Raw genomic sequence first — 22,672 nt, 5'->3', positions numbered from 1 at the left:
GATTTTTATGACACTGTCAGTCAAAATGACAGACAGGGAAAAAGTCTAGCGCAACCTCTGTATGAAAGCTAAGACCCTCCCAAATGATGTTGATTGTTTATGTTGCCTTCCACCTTGCAGATCTCTCGCACACCCCCATACTGGATGTAACCCCAGACCATGATTTTGGTAATGATGTAACCACCAAACTTCACTGTTTTCTGAGTGAATCTCGGATCCATGCGGCCTCCAGTAGGTCTGCAATATTTGTGGCGACTGTGGTGTAATTCAATGGAAGATTCACCTGAAAAATCCACCGTTTGCCACTTTTCCAGCATCCATCCTTTTGACAGGCTGTGGGCCTTGGCAAATGCCACACGGTTTTTTAATTGTCTGCACCCTGAGAGATAGTCTGAAATATCAACAAATCTTAGCTGCCTCTTACATTCCTAACCATAAAAAGGGACACATTCTGCAGCAGGATAGTGCTCCATCCATCACATACTTCTATCTCTACCTCAACGTTCCTCAAGGCAAAGAAGATCAAGATCCTCCGGGACTGACCAGCCCAGTCACCAGACATGAACATCATTGAGCATGTCTGGGGTAGGACGAAAGAGGAAGCATGGAAGACGAACCCAAAGAATATTGATGAACTCTGGGAGGCATGCAAGACTGCTTTCTTTGATGTTCCTGATGACTTCAATAAAATGTATGAATCCTTGCCGAAGCCCATGAAGTCATACAAAATATTCCATTTGGATCTCACAGCACCACTACTTAATTCGCTTATGTTATGTAAGATATTTTTGTATTTGAAGTACATTTTTAGTTCAATTTTCACACTACTTTCTGTAGGCGACAAAACTTTTGTCTTGCCAAAATTTGACCTTTGTCTTCATTAAATGATAAATCTTTTTTCAGTGAAACAAATATGTTTTTACATTCAACATCATTTGGGAGGGTCTTAGCTTTCATATGAGCCATTTCTAAAACCAATTGAATGATTAAAAGTCAGGTTATTAGCAATTGTTTCTACAAAATCGATAAGCTACATGTCTTTTGTCAGGGACTGTAGATCGTCTTCCCATATGTTGTCAGAATAGAATGGACCCTGCTATTATTAAGTGAATTATTTTAATTATGTTCAAACTTACCCATTTTTACTTGAATGCGCCTGTCTATTTTTCAGCAGGGCTGACAACAAAAAGTGGTATTACCCATTTTTACTTGAATGAGCCTGTCTATTTTTCAGCAGGGCTGACAACAAAAAGTGGTATTTGGCATGTGGCAAAATTGATTTTGCCACGTGGTATTTTATGTTAGTATGTGGCAAAATGGATTTTGGCATGTGGCAAAATGTATTTTGTCATGTGGCATTTTATTTCGTGTGTGGCAAAATGGAGTTTGGTATATGGCATTTTTGCAGGCCATGCACGTCCATGCCATTGACGGGTATGTGCGGCCAAATTTTCCATTTATATTAAATGGCAGGAAAACACATCTGGCTGTGATTTTTGACCATACACTTACCATTACAGTGCATTGACATGCAACTGGCACCCAAGTCAGGCTATGCCATTGATGGCTACGAACGTCCAAATTTTCCATTCATTTTCAATAGAAGAAAAACGTGTGGTTCTGATTTTCGACCAAACACCATTACAGTGCATTGACATGCAACTGGCATCCAAGTCAGGCTGCCCTTGGTCAGTGATTCTGTTCATAATGTTTATGGACTGAATGTCTAGGCGCAGCCGAAGCGTTGAATCTCTGCTTTTTGCAGATAACGTGGTGCTGTTGGGTTCATCAAGCCATGACCTCCAACTTTCACTGGAGCAGTTCGCAGCTGAGTGTGAAGCGGTCAGGATGAAGATCAGCACCTCCAAATCAGAGACCATGGTCCTCAGTCGGTAAAGGGTGGCGTGCCCTCTCCGGGTCAGGGATGAGATCCAGCCCCCAAGTGGAGTTCAAGTATCTTGGTGTCTTGTTCACGAGTGAGGGTAGGAGGTAGCGGGAGATCGACAGGCGGATCGGTGCAGCGTCTGCAGTGACGCGGACTCTGCACCGGTCCATAGTGGTGAAGGAGCAGAGCCGAAAGGCGAAGCTCTCGATTTGCCAGCCAATCTAATCCTTCACCTATGGTCACAAGCTGTGTCGTGATCGAACGGACAAGATCCCAATAACAAGCGGCCAAAATTAGTTTCCTCCGCAGGGTGTCCAGGCTCTCCCTCAGAGATAGGGTGAGAAGCTCGGTTATCCGGGAGGGACCCAGTGTCGAGCCACTACTTATACGCGTTGAGAGGACCCAGTTGAGGTGGCTTGGGCAGCTGGTTTGGATGCCTTCTTGACGCCTCCTTGGAGAGGTGTTCCCGGCTTGTCCCACCGGCAAGAGGCCCCGGGGACAACCCAGGACATGCTGGAGAGACTCTCTTGGCTGGCCTGGGAATGCCTTGGGATCCTGCCGAAGGAGCTGGTTGAAGTGGCTGGGGAGAGGGAAGTCTGGGATTCCCTGCTAAAGCTGCTGCCTCCGTGACCTGACCCTGGACTAAGCGGTAGATGACGGATATAAGAAGATGGCCGCCACTGTCTGCTTTTTGTATCTAGTTCTTTATATGATACCTATGGAAGAAAGTGTCCACTCTACTAAATACGGCAATGATTTGAATTTGGCTGCTTATGTGGAAGCCTGCTCTCTCAGTATTAATCTAGTTTTTTGTATATTTTTTAGCTATATTTTTTTGTGAAAAAATTGTAATAACAATTGAATAACACTGTCGATTCAAAAAAGGGAAATTTAAACGCATTTTGAAAGAATGGAACACCTTATATGAAAAAGATAAATTTATTTAATGACATGTTAAAACAGAAAAAGTCTAAAGTGGGTCCATTTGAGGAAAAGCAGCAAGATGACGGCGACTCCACATAGAGAGACACATAAAAATTAACAAAAAAAAAAAAAAAAAAAAAACCAATGAGACTTACCACAAGAGGACAGACAGAGAGGAAGGGAGAAAACAATCCAATTGGGAAGAGAATATAACTTGCTGTCACCTACAAAACACTGTTTAGCAACAACTTTGACAACCGCCATTTGTTTTTGCAAATTCAACAAACAATAATAAACATCATCTCCGCATCAGAATGATGGCATCCTGCTCAATGAGGAGAAACAAGTCCTGCGTGGATGCTCGGAGGAAAGAGATGGAAGAGGTAAGCAGGTCAGTTTGTTCACCTTTCATTCTCCAACACACGCACTGACAGAAGAATCCCCCCCCCCCCCAAAAGAACATTTAACTCAACTGAAATTCAGCAATCCACACCCCTTTTTTTCTCAAAATGACCGAAGACCTTTTTGTCGGTTATGCGACGCCTTTTTTTTTTGGTGGAACTCCATGAGAGGCGATTGTGGCGTAACGGTGAGAATGATCCACAATCACATCGTGTGGTTAAACGCGTGTCCGGCGTGCAGTCAGACATTCACCATCTGGAGGACACCCAGGGTTCCGGGTTCCCAGTCGGAAGAGGGTGCTACGTAACCTCCGGAGAGAACGAGTCCATCTGCCTGCTTAGAGTGTCTTGGGCGGTGGGCAAAACGTGAACAACCGGGGGCCACAAAAAGGAGAAGGAGACGGGGACAGATAACGAACGCCCTACATCTAATGATGCGAAACTGCAAGAGTGGATCTCATAAGTCCAATGTTTTGTGTTTATAAGGCTACTACCGTCTCCGCACAGTTGTAATCTGGAGTCCATCCACCCTCTGGCTCGCGGCTGCTTGACAAGACAGTCCGCTTTCACATCCGTAGTGTCTTTAAGAGGTTCAGCAGCAACCACGAGCAGAAGCATCCCCTAATCGCCCCCCCCTCTCATTTATCTTGTAAAAGTTCTTAGCACATGGAGATAGTCACGTTAATGCCGAGGTTGCCGTTCTCGGCAAAAAGTTGCGCGATGGATGTATCGAAGACCAGACAGTCGCTGTTCATGATGGCGGTGGCGATGCCCTCGTGGATGGAGCGCGGTGTGGCCTCCCAGGTTAGGCGGCGCCGGTGGCCGTTGAGCTCCAGCCGGTACGCAAAGTTCTCCGCTTGCTTGCGGGTCCCGATGAGCTGCACGATGGCAAAGAACTGCTGGTGGCCATCGAACTTCTCCTGCTTCTCAAGCACCAGCATGAAGTGGAAGCCAAAGCATGACTGCATCATGACCCAGTCAACGGCGCCGGGCAGGTTGATGTCCGTCGCCAAAAACACAATGTCCTCCCCCTGGAAAAGACGCCTTCGTAAGCATCACAATATCACTCACATTAAGGGCACTGAAATGGCACTCATTAATGGCAAAAGAGCCATTATAACTGGGCCAGTTGGCATTGAATAATCATGTTTGAATGCTGAAATTCAAGGCTTCCCATCCCAGTTCAAATGGCTTTCATGTCTATTACTGTCAATGGCAAAAAAAATTAAATCCATATGATAAATATTGTGAAGCTGCCACTATTTTTATCAGGCTGGAAGTGTGACATTAAAACATTGACAAATGCGCCACCATGTGGCCACATTTCACATTGACTGACCTGCAGTGTAGTGATGGACTTGTGCTGGTGCATCAAGTGAGGCATGACGGCGTCCAGCGAGCCCTGCCACTTGCAAGAGGCGCCGGGGCAAGGGCAGGAATACGGCCGGAATTCACAGAGCTCCTCGTGCTCAGTCTTGTCCGTGTGCGGCAGCGTGACTTCACAGCCTGACGAGGCGTATTTGCATGGGAAGAGCACAGAGTTGGCCACCTTCTCCATGGCTAGATTCCTGATGGAGCCCAGCGGCCCTCGACAGGTGGGGCAGCAGGTGAGTTTGGGCCGGCAGTTGGAGCATACCTGAGGAAGACACACGTAGACAGAGACTCAAACTTAATTGGAGTAGGAACATTTTTAAAAAAAGTTTTAACACTCAGGCCAGCCATATTTGACAGCTGGCCGGGATTGAATCTCCGGGAGGTACCGTGTTTTTCGGACTTTTAGTGGCAGTTTTTTTTCCCTCCATAGTTTGGCTGGGGGTGCGACATATACTCTGGAGCGACTTATGTGTCAAATTATTAACACATTATTACTAGTATATCATTTCACATGTTATTACGGTGTTTTGGAGTGACACTGATGGTTTGGTAAACTTGTTAGCATGTTCTTTATGCTATACTAGTAGTTATCTGAATAACTTAATAGCTATGTTACGTTACCATACCGGCCACGTTTGCATTTCGTTGTTCATGCATCATGTAACATTACCATACTGTACACTTATTCAGCATTAGGGGTGTGACAAAATATCGAAATTGTGATATATCGTGATACTTTGTATCCCAAAAGGTTATCGATATGCTCCTGCCAAGAATCGAGATATCGTTTTAAAAAGGTGTCAATGTCTAAAAAAATAAAAAGGTTAACTCAGTTAACTCTAAGGCTGCATTGACGGTGCCCGACGCCCAATCCATTTAGACTGGGAACGTTCATTCATTCAAAACCAGCGCATTGACAGCCATTCTGTCTGATTTTTAGGGCATTTACAGGTCATTTGCTGTTCATTTTCGGGGCATTTACAGGTCATTTTCTGTTGAGTTTGAGTCACTGCCTATTCATTTCGTGATTCCCAGGTCATTTCCTGTTCTGTAACTCAAAATAAACAGGAAGAGACCCATAAAATACCTCAAAATCAACAGGAAGTAACTCAAAATGAACAGGTAAATGACCTTAAATGGCCCAAAATTACCTCATTGCCTGGTATTGGCTGCCACTACCAGCCATAGACGTTCAATCCGTTTGAAGTGGGGGGGGGGGGGTGGCACCGAATGAACATTCGTTCATTCGCTGCCACCCTCCCACTTCAAACGGATTGGACGTCTACTAATAATAAACTCATTCCAATTCACAGCAGAAGCTTGTTTTTCTATTTATTAGTTGTAGAATATCCTAGAATGACTTCCTGACCAATGTATTGATAATCGTTGTATCGTCAGATCATCGTTATTGTGAGCTTTGTATCGCAAATCTTATCGTATTGTGAGGTACCAAGAGGTTCCCACTCCTATTCAGCATGTTGTTTTCTATTATATTTTTATTTTAAATTGCCCTTCAAGATGACATATCTGTTTTATGTGTTGGATTTTATCAAGTAAATTTCCCCCCAAAATGCGACTTTGGGGCAGTTTACATGCCGACTCTGCGACAATAAGACGCAACGACTGAGTAGCGGAATGGCCTCGCGTGCATATGGTGTTGGCGAAGACGGAAGGCAAAGACGCAAATTTCCGAATCCTGCCTCCAAAGTGGAGCGATTCGATTCGGGGGGGTCGCAGCGCATTCATATGAATGGAAACCCCCTTCGCTTCGATGACGTAAGCACTCGCACACGTCACATGGGCGTGCGCAGCAGTGCTATTAAACATTAAAAACAGCAAATGGCTGAACGTTGGCTATAATTTACTGTTTTAATAATATTTTTAAATTTAAATATGTTGAATGTTTCCATTTTTTGTGCCTTTTGAAGCAAAAAAAAAAAAAAAAAGCCATTGCTTAGAGTGGGCGGGTATGTTTTTTTCCGGGCTAAGGAGCTTGGTGGGGTCAAAGTGCATCGTTCGCTGTTGCCTTGTAAATCTCCACTGCCCCCTTGGGCCTGACATGAATACTACATCCTTTTCATGCGGGATTGTGACATTGTTCGAATGGAGACGAAACCACATAAATGCAAAGTTGAATTTTATCGTATTCTCTGAGAGTCACCACGCAAACGGCCCCTTATACTCTGGTGCGACTTATATACAGTATGTTTTTTTTTTCCTCTTAGTTGGACATTTTATGGCTGGTGCGACTTATAGTCCGAAATATACGTTAACATTTGTGGGTCCAGTATTAAATAATGACTGACATTGGCCATCAGATGGTCCTTTGCGCTACTCCGTCTTGTTTCCTGGGTCATGAAGAGAAAGCCCAGCCAACAAAAAGTTCATTTAACAAAGCAGTCACAATAAAATATGTGTCTGCTTCACAGACCAAATGGAAACATTCTTGGAATTTCTAATTGTTCACTTATTTTTCCCCAAAACATTTCGAAGAATCTTCATGGAGTGTTGATTGGTGAATAATTGGACTTTGTTTTATTGCTCTTCTCACAAATAGAATTCCAGGCACTCCAGATGTTGTTTACCACAAGACTTTTCACCATTTAGCTGAATGACAAAGTCGCAAAACTTTTAACCAAGGTTGTACACGTTTTTTTTTGTTTGTTTGTTTGTTTTAATGAAAAGGCTTTTTTTCCCCATTTACGACAATTTTCTTTGTCAGTCAGGCCGCTTCTTTAATTAACAACATTCCCTTCAAGGTCACAGTTCACTGACCCTGGAGACGTTTTTTTTTTTTTTTTTTAATTCTATACACAACTGAGAACTGCTGGAAAAAATTCCCTCTGCTCTGTACAGTGATAATAGAAATCATTTACTGTAAATACTGTTAACTGTAGATGGTGTGACAACCACCTCCATACAAATTGTCACAACCAACCCTAACTCATGTTTATGGCTAAAGGCTAAACTAACAGCTGACAAGTAACTGTTTAGCTAGTGAATGTGAATCAAAACTGTAGCTTTGTCCTCATACCCGTTAATGGTACCACTTTCATAACTAAAAACCTACCGTCTGAAAGCTCATAAAAATAGTGAAGGCCTTAAAATTAATGGCCTCTTACCTCAAAGTCATTGACACGCTATAATAAAGACTATGTTGATGTACTATTGCGCGATTTTGGTCAACTGAATACAGATATTGTACAACATCGCCCTCTGGAGTTCGAGTTATAAAAAGTGTGAAAACCAACCCATGTGACATTAAACCTCTTTACCTCTAAAATGTTTTACATCCGGGGCAGTTTAACAAAAAAATCCAGAGGTCACGTACCAGGTGTCCCGACTGGCACTGAAGGATAGGTGGCAGGACATAGTCGAAGCACACTGGGCACTCGAACAGACTGGCCAGGTCACTGTTTGAGGCAGTGGTTCCTGAAAGGGTGGGCACGCGCTGAGAGGCAGGGCACTTGGAGGTTCCTGTGGGCAGCGCGGTGGCAGTCTGGCGACTCATTTCTGGTCAAGAAAAATGTGCCCACACATAGAGGGGAGGAGAATCAGGAATAAAAAACAACGCTGCCTTGATTATGAATACACCACCTAACTCCTAGCTCTGGAGAGGAAAAGTGGTATTATTTGAAAATGACTACTTTAGCAAAGAAAGCAGAGGAGCAAAGATTTGCAAGGGAGGGATACAGTTAAAGCTGTAATGTGAAGTAAGGTTGGCCAACCATGTTTTTGAATAATATCAATGGCTAAACATTTATAAGCATCTTTTCGTTATTTTTTTTTAACGCAACCCTTCCAGATTCTTTGTTTAACCCATAGCAACGCCCTTGACAACGAAAATGCTTTTCTTTGGCAATCTTCGGAAATTACGTCACACCGGGAAGTGCGAGGGAAGTCCGCCATAGAACAGTATTGTTTGTTGCATTGCTTCTCGGTAAGATGCCACGGCGGTGTGTAGCGATGTTTTGTTCTCACTCAAACGAAAAGTTGTATTAGTGGCCAAAGGATAGCAGAGCACGTAAATGGACATCTTTCATTCGCACGAAGCGAATGAATTTCACGCCATCATCGAGTAGTGTTCTCTGCTGCAAACACTTCGAAGACGCCTGCTTCCTTAACCGGTCTGCTTATGATCAAGGATTTGCCAAAAAGTAAGTGTGATAGATGACTGATGACTTTGTCAAAGCAGAGCTGCCAACTGTTGTGGAATGTATAGTAGAAGCTCGTGGCAATAGTCGTGGCATAGTTGTTGTTGTTGTGTTCGCTAGTGTTACGTCCCAAGGACGGCTCGCGAAGGGCGTAACATAAAACGAGCCACACAATTTCACAAGTGGCACAAAATTACACAACAATTAAACTTGCAATGAATATGTACAAAATGTAGATGAAGCGCGGCTTCAGGGTAAGCCCAGGCCAAAACAAACAAAAGGAATATACACTTGAACCCCACCCGCTAACTAAACCCTGATCATGAAAAAGAACGAAGAAAAGACAGCCACTAACCTAGCTTCTTACGCTAAAAAAACAGGAGAAAACGGGTTAAACAGAAATGGCGACTTACCCCTTCTTGCTTCAGTGCTCTTATTTACAATGGTGAACAAAAACGATCCAATAATGAATAAACACAAAAGACCTCACCGAAAAAGCGGGAGTGTATCAGATTAGCGATCAAATGCAAATGGCGAGCAAACAGCTGGCGAGGACCGCTGCAGAATGCTGTCAAATGTGAGCGTTGACAGCTCTAGTCCTGCAGTGAATCATGGGAAATGTAGTCTCGGGACAACACTGAAGTGGTGCTTTGTAATCTGTTCGCTTGTGTGAAAAAACTACATTTCCTCACGCCATTAGACGCCACTTCCTGCCGATAGCCCCAGCTAGGAAGTAGTACTAGCTGGTAGTAGGAGGCGAGGCAGAGATGAGTGAGAAGCAAAACTTCGTGGTCGAATGTGGTGGCAGTCCGCTATTATTTTGTTTTCGCATTGTTGCCACAATAAAGTGGAGAAAGCCATCAACGACTCATCTCCTTCTTTCCCCCCAACGTTTTTATATTAATATTTTATATGCACGAGAGCTGCAGGATCTGCCAAAATGAGCATGCAGTCTGATTTTTATTTTTTTTTTTAAACAATATCATCAGATAGACAAAAACAAAATTATGTGCAAATGCCTGCATCTTCAAATCATGAAAATAATAACAGGCTATATCTTACCAATCTTGTAATCTGGATGGGTCTTGTCTCCATTCCATGTCAGGGCACATTATTTGCATCCTGATTAGCGTCTGGCTAATACATGTTAGGTCCAACATAAAATTCCAAGCTCCTCTTCTTCCTCCAACTCTTCAAAAACTTGGATCTCCTCCCTTGCGCTCGATCTATTGCTTATATCGCTGTTTGAATCATTGTTTGAAGGGCTTTGTATGGCGGCCATATGTATGGAGCTGCCATCGCTGTTCCCGGTGTGACGTATCACTTCCGGGTTCGTCCCCTTTCAGGCTCAAACTTCGGAAACGCGATTATTTTGTCAAAAATACAACATATAAATTCTTTATTTCATGCTTTATTTGTTGGACAATGTTTAATTGTGACCCTATTTGGCATGTTATGAAATTACTTCACATTACTGCTTTAACGATGATTGATAGAAGTCTTCTGTTTGAATTTGCCAGATTCCTGGATGCCTCAGGATCAAAGCGTGGCACGCCTCAATCATCGTTTAACTTGTTAAGCAATTGCTGTGGCATCTTCAAATCATGAAAATAATAACAGCCTATATCTTACCAATCTTGTAATCTCGATGGGTCTTGTATCCATTCCATGTTAGATAGTCTAGGCACATTGTTTGCATCCTGATTAGTGTCTGGCTAATACATGTTAGGTCCAACATAAAATTCCAACCTCCTCCTCTTCCTCCAACTCTTCAAAAACTTGGCTCTCCTCCCTTGCGCTCGATCTATCGCTTATATAGCTGTTTGAATCATTGTTTGAAGGGCTTTGTATGGTGGCCGTATGGAGCGCTGCCATCGCTGTTCTCGGTGTGACGTATCACTTCCGGGTTCGTCCGCTTTCAGGCTCGAACTTCGGAAACGCGATTATTTTGTCAAATATACAACATATAAATCATTTTTTCATGCTTTATTTGTTGGACAATGTTTAATTACTTTAATTGTGACCCTATTTGGCAGGTTATGAAATTACTTCACATTACTGCTTTAAATAAATTGTCTAATCTACTGTGTTTATGGGTACATAACGGAATGGAAAAACGTCCATTTAAGAGATTTTTAGGAAGAGTGACACTACTGCGACCCTGCATAAGTCATCCTTTTATACCCCTGCCTACTTGCCTGGCACGGCCAGACTGTTCTCCCTGTATTTTTCAAACACTGAGAGAAAAGTCTGGGAACCAGCCCAGTAACGGCCTCTCGAGCAGGTACAAAATCAATCGACAAATCCGATTCGTTTATTTGCGTGACGTGTTCTTAACGAACAACGTCACTCTGGCGCGTCGGAAGTCGTCTCCACAACAACACAGATGGTGAACAGGAGAGCCGAGAATATGTTCCAATCCACGGTAAAATCAGTTTTAAATTACCAAAAACACATCGACACAAGTAATTGACAACAGTCTGTCTCGCACTAGCCATGTTGAATAAACTCCGCTCTCCTCGTATGTTTACCATGTTTACTTCCGCGCACAAGTCCCTCGTCCTGCCTTCATCGTTTTACTAACGTCACGTCTGCCCATCGCTGATTGGTCCACTCCGCTGTCTGTTTGCTGTGGCTTGCTCCGCCCTGGAAATTGTATCCGCTGAATGGTGGCCAGACTCAATTGCTGGAACAGCGGTGAGTCTGGTGTACCAGGCAACCTGCCTACACTTTGACAATCGCATATTTTGTTCACCCAAGTCAGTCACCTGATTTTGAGAATCTGCCGATACAGAGTCCCGATCCAATACCGATAAAAATGTTTAAAAAATTTTTTAAACATGTTACTGTACCACTCAATTATTTTTACACAAGAATATTTTTAAAAAGTGTTTGTCTTTATTAAATGCTTCATTGAGTGAGTTCACTCAAATCAACCCGCGCTGCTGAGAAAGCCTCACAGCACACTACCGCTAGTGTTTAACAAACCCAAAGAGCTCTTAATTCGGCGCCTTACCAGTTAGTGCTCCCAAGGTTCTCTTGCAAGATCAAAGCTTTCAAAGCTGTCGCTCATAGTTAACTTTTAACAAGCAGCTGCTTGGTGAGCAAGAAAAGCAGCAGGAGGGAGAGTTAGAGGGTGTGCGAACATGATGCAGAGAAACAAATGTTTTTTTTTTTTTTTTTTTCAATTAAAAACCCAAATCCGATCCTCTGAATAATGGCACAATCGGCCCGATTTCCGATCACGTCATTAGATCGGGACATCTCCATTTGACAACATAAGACAACCCAGAGCAGAGAGGATCAAATGTGGAAATTAGAAGAGGATAACATGTGGGAAGTGAGGAAAGAATTAAAGGATGGGATAATGGTAAAGCAACATGTAGATTTATGTACCATGAGTAGAGCAATGGATCTGTATTGAACTCACAGTACAAATGTTCTGCTGGTTAGCAGCATTTTAATGCATTAGATATGATTCTTTGAGAGCAAGTCAGACAAAGAAAATAGTGATGGTGCATTGGGAATTTCTGAAAAGTACCATTTGTAAATTTCAATTTTTGTAAAGTGCAAAACCTGCCATTTGAACAAGGGTGTGTACACTGCAGCTTTTGTTTTACATCCAAGATGGTGGTGGTTAACTCCTTGAGGGTGATTGTTTATACATAGTGCTTGTCAATTTGTACGAACATCTGCTGAAATGGGATAATGACTACTAATAGCGCGTTTTAGTTGGCAAGCATATACCGACAGAAGCCATAGCAGTGGGACTAAATTAGCGCAGGACATTGAGCCAAATCAAGGCCAGGGTCACAGCCACCTAACATAGCACAGCATGGCAGGTCCTCGCAAGCAGTGACTCAGTAAGCTAATCCATTTTAAGGATAACGACCGCTATGACCTCAAGAAGAATGACAATGACACTGAGGCATTTCCAAGAGTGCAGAACTGGAAAAGATTTGGTAGATTGCTACAGAAAAAAACTTTTTTTTTTGCATTAATTTCCCCACTTGAACATTTAACATTTGGTAAATTCCTGATAAATGAAAGACATTAGAAACTAATACACCAATAGACATGGTCCACTTTAAAGACGCTCAAACAAGCCAAAAATCTAAGCCAATGCATTTGAAAACAAATATTCACAGTTAAATTTAAAGATCAAGATAAGACCTTGATCAAGCGCAAGAGCAGAAAGAAAAACACAATCTCATTTTTTCGATGTGTAAAACGTAAATAGCCAATATTTCCCAGAAATAGCTGTTGTTAGACATTTTTAAAATGCGTGTACTATTTTGTCAATCAAATGTATCTCAGATTATTCTGCCTATTCCTCAAGCATTGGCTACCCACTGTAGTATGCGCGGTTATTGGCGAAACGAGCTTTAATGGACAGAGAAATTGAAGCAGGCTTCTCCCGTCTTAGACTGAGAAAGGAGAAAGATCGCATAGGTACAGAATCTATAAAAACTGTGTGCCTATTTTCTTAGCTACTTTTTACCCGTTTCAAGGTGCTCAGCGTTTATTTGTTGGCATGACTAACATCACATTTGTCACACAGTGAGTGTACTTGCAAATGGTGTCTGTGTTTGAACATTATTTTCTCCATTATAATTGTTCTATGAAATATGTGACTTGCAAATTTAGATTCTTACAGCAACTATCTTTCACATGAAAGTCACTCACCTTCGTCCATAAGATTTCCAAATAAGGCTTTCGTCTTCTCTTGAAATGTGGAGACCTCTGCAACGACAGACATATAAAAGAAAGAAGATACGACTACTACTCTAATGGCAATTTAGGAAAAACACTTTGTAAGAATTTGTTGTTTTTCCTGATATTCTTTATGATAAATAATAGATCCAAAACAAAAAAATAATAATTTAAAAAGAAAATATTTGATATTTTTGACAAAAATAATAAATACATTTTAATTTTAAAAATTACCGGAAATATATCGCGAGCCAGAAAAAAAAAAGACTTATGGTGCAGTCGAACGCTTGTGAGAATAAAAAAGTGGCTTCAACCACTTTGAGGCATTCGGGGAGGTAGTGCTGAGAACTAAAAGATTTTCCTGCAGAGAGGACAAACGAGATCGCCGTGTCAAGGCTGCCAGATTCTATCAGGTAGTGCTGCAACGATTAATCGATTAACTCGAGTAATTCAATTAGAAAAATATTCAAATTACATTTTGCTGCTTCGGGTATTCATTTAATTAAAGTGGTGTTATAATGGTTTGTTTAAAAGTGTTTCCATTTAGTTTAATTGATTTGGGTGGATACACTGCCCTCTAGTGGCAATAGTGAATATGGCATAACTCATTTCACATGGCTGAATCCACCTGCTCCCTATTAAGACCAACATAAGCTAAGTTTTTGTTCGAGGCATTTAAAAAAAAAATGCATTTGTAATTTAGTTTATAGGGATTTTTAGCATTTTTTTTTTTTTTTTTTTTAATATGTGTTCGAAACATTTGTTAAGACCATTGTAAAAAAGTTAGCATTTTATAGCATTTAAGCTAGCGGACTTTTGCTATGTAAGTTAATAGAGGTGGGAATCTTTGGGCACCTAACGATTCGATTACGATTCAGAGGCTCCGATTCGATTAAAAATCGATTACTGATGCACCCCCCACCTCCGCTTTTAATGTTTTGTACATTAGTTCCAAAATTGATCAGAAATTCTCACAGGCTAAACCAAACTACTATTTTAGTATCAAGTACTATGAGTTGTTCAAATCCAATACGAGCTTTTTTTTTTCTTCAAGTTAGCCCTTATTCTTTATTTTTACTGCAAATTTATTTTTGAAATACTTTTCAAAAACACCAAGTGGAATGAACACAAAAGTATGTATCATCTTTTATTAAAACAATTCTTGGTTGCGAAAAAAGGTCAACTTGAAACTGAATTTTTCAGGTCCAGACAACAGCCTGAGTAAGCAGATGATGCTGCTGACAAACCAGAAGCCAAAGGTATCCCCAAGGGTGATTTTGTAAAGCTCATCTGCACAATCCTCAAGCTGAAGACATACTATGCCATGCTAAGCTTTTGTATTTTATACTTTAATTTTTTTTTTTTTTCTTTTTTAAAAATCCTAAATTAACAGTGACATATATCTTACGTATATTACTACTAATAATAATACGTTATTTATATAGCGCTTTTACCGGTGCTCAACAAAGGCGCTTTACAGTTGAGGAAAAAAATAAATAAATAAAAAGCTCACACAACGTGGGCAGTACGAAACAATAGAGAAAAGAATTACAAATTAAAAGCCAGTGTAAAAAGGTGAGTTTTTAACAATTTTTTAAATGTGGGAAGATCAGAAAAGGTGCGGATGGTTTTAGGGAGTGCGTTACAAAGTGAGGGGGCAGCAACAGAGACTCTGTCCCCCCCAAGTATGGTGTGTTAGTTGTGGGGGCAGTGCGAGAATGTTTCCATTAGATGAGCGGAGGTGACGGGAGGGGATGTGGGGACAGAGAAGGTCCGTGAGGTAAGGAGGAGCCAAGTTATTGAGTGGTTTGTATGTGAGAAGGATGATTTTGAAATGTATCCTGTGTGAGATGGGAAGCCAGTGCAGTTTGTGCAGGACGAGGGTAATGTGATTGCTATACAGGGTACGGATGACAAGGCGTGCAGCGGAGTTCTGGATATATTGTAGTTTATTGAGGAGTTTGGCTGGAGTTCCGAAAAGAATGCTGTTACAATAATCGAGTCCGGAGGTGACGAATGCATGTATGAGGGCTTCTGCAGCAGAGTAGGTGAAGGAGGGGCGAAGGCGAGCTATGTTCTTGAGGTGGAAGAAGGCAGTTCTGGTGATGCGGTTGATGTGCTGGTCGAATCTTAGTTTATTGCCGAAAATGATACCTAGGTTGCGGGAGTATGTTGAGAGACGGAGGGTGCAGTTGTCGATGGTAACGGTGAATTGACCGTTTTTGATGTGAGCTGTATGGTCGATGATGATTATGCCCGATTTGTTGCTGTTGAGTTGAAGATAGTTAAGTTGCATCCAGGAATTAATTTTGCTGAGGCAGTTGTGAAGTGTAAATTTGGTGCTGTGTGAGATGGTTTTTTTGGAGATGTATATCCTATACACTAAGGGTGTAACGGCACATGTATTTGTATTGAACCGTTTCGGTACGTGGTGCTCGGTTCAGAACGGAGGCGTACCGAACGAGTTTCTGACGTAATGTAACCCTTACTTTTCGAGGCTGTGAGTTCATCGGGTTAGTTTCTTTGTGTAGATTATATTTACTCTGTCTTCTCAACTATAATGAGGACCAACACAGTAGGACAGTATAACCCAGAAACATCAGCGGCGCGACAACATGGCCGCCGCAAGAACGCAGTGAAACGCGGGCGTTAAAGTCAATCAGCCAATGCACACCAGTCGCAGTGCGGTCGCGTGTTAGACGCATCCCAGAAGCGGCTCAACAAGACGCACGCGAAAAGAACAGCAGAGTTTATTATTTTACGCGAGACGCGACCCTCCTGCGTCAATACTACTACCGGTAGCTAGGATGGGGCAGACAGGAAGTCACTCGTGTAAAAATACGGTGGATCCGGTCGATTTTCAAACTAATATGTAATCGTAACCCACTTTTTGAGTCCATCAGATCTCTTGAGTGGTAGATCGGGGCACAGTTGACTTGTCTTTGTTGATTTACTGCTGTCTTCTCTGCTATAATAATAACCAACACGGCCCCGTGTTCAAAACAAAACCCTCCTACCACAACAAAACAAGTAGGAACTAATATTCACATAGGAACTAAAGTTATACAACATAAAATATACAATATAAATGAATACTACATCAACATTTGTAAAATATAAACACATAATTAAATAAATAAAAGATAGTCCATTTAAATAAAATGAAATGAGCTAAAACACATGTAAATAAATAATACATAGATCCTGCTTACACAATGAAATGTATTAATTTCTGTGTGGCGCTTTAACTTGAGAAAATCCACCAATAAAGCTTTTGAAAACAGTTCATAAGAAAAAGAAAAAAAAAAGATTCATTGAGGCATTTCATTTGTAAAATACATGTTAAAATCTATGTCACTGGGATTGCTTTTCTCTTTAGCACAGGACGTTTTTTTCTTCTTTCAGAAAGAGAGATGACCACTACGCGGGGTCTGAAAGGCAAATTTTTGTTAGGTTGTCTTTAAGTACCCGCTACTTTTTGAGCAGAATTCTAGCTTTGTATAGGCTAATGTTCCTATTGTTGAAAGGTAATAAACTTCTAGCACATTTATATTTTGCATTTTGTTTTCTTACTGTACCGAAAATGAACCGAACCGTGACCTCAAATCCGAGGTACTGTACGTACCGAACTGAGATTTTTGTGTACCGTTACACCCCTACTATAGACCCTACCCACGTGACGTCACAACTCCGCCCTCCTGACTGGTGCCGCCCAATTGTCCGTCAACGTGTCATCGTCATCGTGTTTACCTGTTACGGCTACGTACATTCCTCCTATTTACGGCGTGTTTTTCTGCTCGTTAACATTAATAATCAAAATGGTGAAGGCGTGTGTGGCGGTCGGTTGCAATAACAGAGAAGATAGACAGAGAGACTTGAAGTTCTACCGGATTCCGAGAGACCCGGACGGAGAGCGAGATGGGCTGCTGCAATTCGACGAGAAAACTGGGCTCCAAACGATTACCACAGATTATGTAGTAGTCATTTTATATCTGGTAAGATGCATTTAATATATATTTAGAGGGTTTTGGGCTGACAACCACAGTTAAGATCATTGCTAGGCTAATCGCCGACAACATACACGTATGTATGTAGTGAGAGTGCTATCGCTAAATCATATAAACATTAAAACCCCTAGCTCTATTGACAAATGACATGAAATACATTAGACTTGACAGTGGATGTTAGCAAGAACAAAAGATTTTGAATTGAAAATTTTGTAACTCACCCTTCCAAGCACAAGATAGATTCCTGCCGAATTTTCGTGGATGAGGACCTGTCTCACCCAACAAGCAACGAAGTCTTTATAAGCCTCCAAGCTCTTAAAGTTTTTCAAACTTTCGTGAGAATAGGCTGATTTTGTGTGGACAAGATAGTTGTAAATATCAGGGTAGCTAGCAGATGTCAGGCAAAGACGGCGAAGACATTGGGTCGAAAAACATTGATTTAGGCATCAAATATGGAGCTGGCGAATGGATAAACTGAAGCTTTTCCACATAACGCCTTTTATGCAACGCATCCAGTGAGTTTACGGCATCCAAAAGCACCGGGTCTTCCATGAAATGCATTATAAATTGCTCGATCAATTGAGACCATTGATAATACAGACACAAAATGATGGACAATGGGGCGGAACAATACAGCGATCACGTGATTTTGTGACGTCGGTGGGTAGGGTCTATACACGCATGATGATGGCTTCTCTGTGCGTTACCTCAAGAAGGAGTGGGTGTACTACACACACGGCAGAGATGATGTTTGCATCATCTGAGAAGGTGCACCTGTTTACTACAGATAGGTAGTCTTTTCCCATGCTGAATAGGAAATTAAAAGAAGGGGGGACTTCCTCCGCAAGAGCTAGTTGTTTTTATGTGGTTACCTGAATTTGTCATTTTATTATTATTTTTTTTAACTATACCTGCTTCAAGTGACTGGTAGATGAGGATTTTTCGACACTATGCGCCGGTCCTCATGGGAAGCGCAGTCTTCCTTAAGGCAAAACACTAACGCTTTTGTCCACCGGCGTCGCTAAAATCGACCAAAACTGAAAAGTGAAAGTTAAACTGAAAACTTGTATTTATTACATACCAGTACAGCACCAGTATAAAATAGAGATTTTAAGCTTTCCAATGATGTATCGCCCATGCATATTTGACAGTTTTGATATTTGGCCCAAAATTTGTTTTCCACTAGATCTAGTCAAGCGGTGTTACAGAGGAAAGGAGTTGCTCTTAGTAAGAGGAGGGAAATTCCCACACTGTCTTGTCTGTCTTCCATGTTGTCCTACAGTATAGTGTGGAGTCTGTGGAGCTGAGACGGTGTCCAATGTCAACACTACAAGCGCATGCTCTCTCTCTCTCCCTCCCTCATTCGCCTGCCGCCTTCCCCATCCACAACATGCAAACCAAATGAATAACTTCATCTCCAATTGACTCTCTTATCTCTGTGCAGCTACTCCTGTCAAGAATCTCAGTTTCCAGCTGAACGACTTAATTTGGTTGCCACAGTGGACGTTCTCTCTCACTCTTTCCCTGTGCCACCCCCACCCTGTGCTCCGTCCACCCAACTGGATGTGCAAGAATCAGATTTCAGCATTTCTACCACCAGCTGCCCTAATGGACGCCATAAGTCTTTTTCCTATTGGTCATTGCAAACAGTCAAAACATATGGCCTCCCAGCTTTTAAAGACCGTGTCAACTGGTTCCCACCCAAATTTGTACAACAACCCTTTATAGCGCACTCATTTAACTCATTGGCTGCCATTGACGGTGCTATTCGACGTCAGCGCTGTCATGACATGAGCATTTACACCTCAGCCCTCCCTCCTTTTTTAAATGAATTGGATGTCTGTCGTTGTCAATGGCAGACAATGTTATTGGAGGCTATAGCCAGGGTGTATTTTAATCATTTTAACATTTAAATAACTAAAAATAATATTCATAAAAATATATTACAGTAACAATTAAATTTACGTTTACATATATATATTAGGGCTGTCAAAATTATCGGGTTAATGGGCGGTAATTAATTTTTTAAATTAATCACATTAAAATATTTGACGCAATTAACGCACATGCCCCGCTCAAACAGATTAAAATGACAGCACAGGGTTATGTGCACTTGTTACTTGTGTTTTGGGGAGTTTTGTCGCCCTCTGCTGGCGCTTGGGTGCGACTGATTTTATGACCATGAGAATTGTGTAATTATTGACATCAACAATGGTGACCTACTAGTTTATTTTTTGATTGAAAATTTTACAAATTTTATTAAAATGAAAACATTAAGAGGGGTTTTAATTAGGGCTGTCAAACGATTAAAATTTTTAATCGAGTTAATTACAGCTTAAAAATTAATTAATCGTAATTCAAACCATCTATAAAATATGCCATATTGTTCTGTAAATTATTGTTGGAATGAAAAGATAAGACAAGACGGATATATACATTCAACATACGGTACATAAGTACTGTATTTGTGCATTATAACCATAAATCAACAAGATGGCATTAACATTATTAACATTCTCTTAAAGCGATCCATGAATAGAAAGACTTGTAGTTCTTAAAGGATAAATGGTAGAACAAGTTATAGAATTTTTATATTAAAACCCCTCTTAATGTTTTCGTTTTATTAAAATTTGTAAAATTTTCAATCAAAAAATAAACTAGTGGCTCGCCATTGTTCATATCATTACACCATGCTCACTCCCCAAACCCATAAACTCATTTGGACCCAAGTGCCAGCAGAGCGCGCCAAATAACAAAAAACAAGTAACAAGCGGACGTTACACTTCTGTCATTTTATTCTGAGTGGGCCATGTGCGTTAATTGCGTCAAATATTTTAACGTGATTAATTTTAAAAATTACCGCCCGTTAACGCGATAATTTTGACAGCCCTAGTTTTAATATAAAATTTCTATAACGTGTACTAACATTTATTTAAGAACTACAAGTCTTTCCATCCATGGATCGCTTTAACAGAATGTTAATGTCATCTTGTTGATTTATTGTTATAATAAACAAATACAGTACTTATGTACAGTATGTTGAATGTATATATCTGTCTTGTGTCTTATCTTTCCATTCCAACAATAATTTACAGAAAAATATGGCATATTTTATAGATGGTTTGAATTGCAATTAATTATGATTAATTTTTAAGCTGTGATTAACTCGATTAAAAATTTTAATCGTTTGACAGCCTTAATATATATACATATATATATACCCACACCTAAAATTATCATTGAGATCGAGCATCCACAAATGTGGACATCACATTTTAGGTGATGTAGGCCACACGTGAATAGCAAATGTAAAAATTGTGGACTAACATGACCCAAAATGTGATGTTCATGGATGTGGACACAGGTTATTTACCAAAAATCATCATTTGCGCCATCAAGCTGATAAAGCTATAAAGATATTATAATTGTTAAAATTTGACATGTTCCGGCCATGCAGGGGCGGCCGGGCCAGGGTGTGTGACCGTGGGTGACAGGGAGGAAGAGGGGGAAATCGCAACGGCAAGCGTTGTCACCCACAAAATGCAAGACGCCTCCTTATTAAAATGTGTGTCATTATCATTATTATATATATATTATATATATTATGTCATTATTTGACATAATATAAAACACCTATCTTACTCCAATGGTCCCTCGATTGTCGGACTGGTTTTGCCCATTCTTTGCGGTGAACAGGATCTTTTGGAAACCCAAAGAGGCTCACACCACTCTCCCTGGTGTACTAACTCAAGGTGTGACAAAATATCAAAATGGTGATATATCGTGATAACGTGTTAACTCTAAGGCTGCATTGACTGTGCATGACGCCGAATCCATTTAGACTGGGAACGTTCGTTCATTCGAAACCAGAACATTCACAGTCATTCTGTCGATTTTCAGGGCATTTACAGGTCATTTCCTGTTGAGTTTGAGTCACTGCCTATTCATTTGGGTGATTCCCAGGTCACTTCCTGTTCTGTAACTCAAATTAAACAGGAAGTGACCTGTAAAATCCCACAAAATCAACAGGGAGTAACTGAAAATCAACAGGTAAATGACCTTAAATAGCCCAAAATTACCTCATTGCCTTGCATTGGTGCCACTGACGACCATAGACGTTCAATCCGTTTGAAGTGGGAGGGATGGCAGCAAATGAACTAATGTTCATTAATAAATAATTTTAAAAAATAATAAAAAAATAACAAATATTTAAAATAAAATTAAAATCAATAGAACTTGTAGACCACCTTCAGCCACAGCTCAGGTTGTTCAAGATTAGAGCAAGAACAAAAATAATTGCTATAAAAAAGTAAAAACACTTTTCAATGGAATTAAAATATATCTACTGTACGACTTTTTTTTTTTTTTTTTTTTTGGAGGGGGCAAAAAGCTCAAGTGAAGCTTCGCCATTTTCAGCCACTGTGTCAACTAGGGGTGTAACGGTACGCAAAAATCTCGGTTCGGTACGTACCTCGGTTTTGAGGTCAGGGTTCGGTTCATTTTCGGTACAGTAAAAAAAACAAAATGCAAAATATAAATGTGCAAGTTGTTTATTACACGCTTTAGTGCTTTCAACAATAGGAACCGTAGCCTATACAAAGCGAGAATTCTGCTCAAAAAGTAGCGGGTATTTAAAGATAATAATCCAGCAACAATTTGCCTTTCAGACCCCACGTATTGGTCAGCTTTCTTTCTGAAAGAAAGAAAAAAAAAAAAGAAGTCCTGTGCTAAAGAGAAAAGCAATCCCAATGACAAAGATTTTAACATGTATTTTACAAATGAAATGCCTCAATGATTTTTTTTTCCCCTTATGAACGGTTTTCAAAAGCTTTATTGGTGGATTAAAGCGCCACACAGAAATTAATAAATATAACTGTAAGCAGGATCTGTGTATTATTTTTATTATTTAATTACAGGTGCTTTAGCTCATTTCAATGTATTTTATTTAAATGGGCTATTATTTATTTTATTATGTGTTTGTATTTTACAAATGTGATGTAGTATTCATTTATATTGTATATTTTATGTTGTATAACTTTTGTTCCTATGTGAATACGAGTTCCTACTTGTTTTGTTGTGGTAGGAGGATTTTGTATTGAACACGGGGCCGTGTTGGTTATTATTACAGCAGAGAAGACAACTGTAAATCAACAAAGACAAGTCAACTGTGCCCCGATCTACCACTCAAGAGATCTGATGGACTCAAAAAGTGGG

General features: G+C 40.6%; 1 protein-coding gene across 1 annotated transcript in view; it reads right to left on the bottom strand.

Moving 5' to 3' along the window:
- Positions 1 to 2,805: 2,805 nt before the first annotated feature.
- siah1 (siah E3 ubiquitin protein ligase 1) overlaps positions 2,806 to 22,672 on the bottom strand; it is a 33,890-nt gene continuing 14,023 nt past the window's right edge. Inside the window, exons 2-5 of the mRNA XM_057836720.1 lie at positions 13,425 to 13,481; positions 7,916 to 8,097; positions 4,550 to 4,846; positions 2,806 to 4,241 (exon numbers count right to left, since the gene is read on the bottom strand). Coding sequence (XP_057692703.1) covers positions 3,870 to 4,241; positions 4,550 to 4,846; positions 7,916 to 8,097; positions 13,425 to 13,481 — 908 coding nt within the window. The 3' untranslated portion in view covers positions 2,806 to 3,869. The remainder of the gene's footprint in view (positions 4,242 to 4,549; positions 4,847 to 7,915; positions 8,098 to 13,424; positions 13,482 to 22,672) is intronic.

The sequence above is a fragment of the Corythoichthys intestinalis genome, chromosome 5 (genome assembly GCF_030265065.1).
Source record: "Corythoichthys intestinalis isolate RoL2023-P3 chromosome 5, ASM3026506v1, whole genome shotgun sequence".
NCBI classification, from domain to species: Eukaryota; Metazoa; Chordata; class Actinopteri; order Syngnathiformes; family Syngnathidae; genus Corythoichthys; species Corythoichthys intestinalis.
Note: the sequence above shows the minus strand (reverse complement) of the source record. Positions and strands in the feature narration are given on the sequence as shown.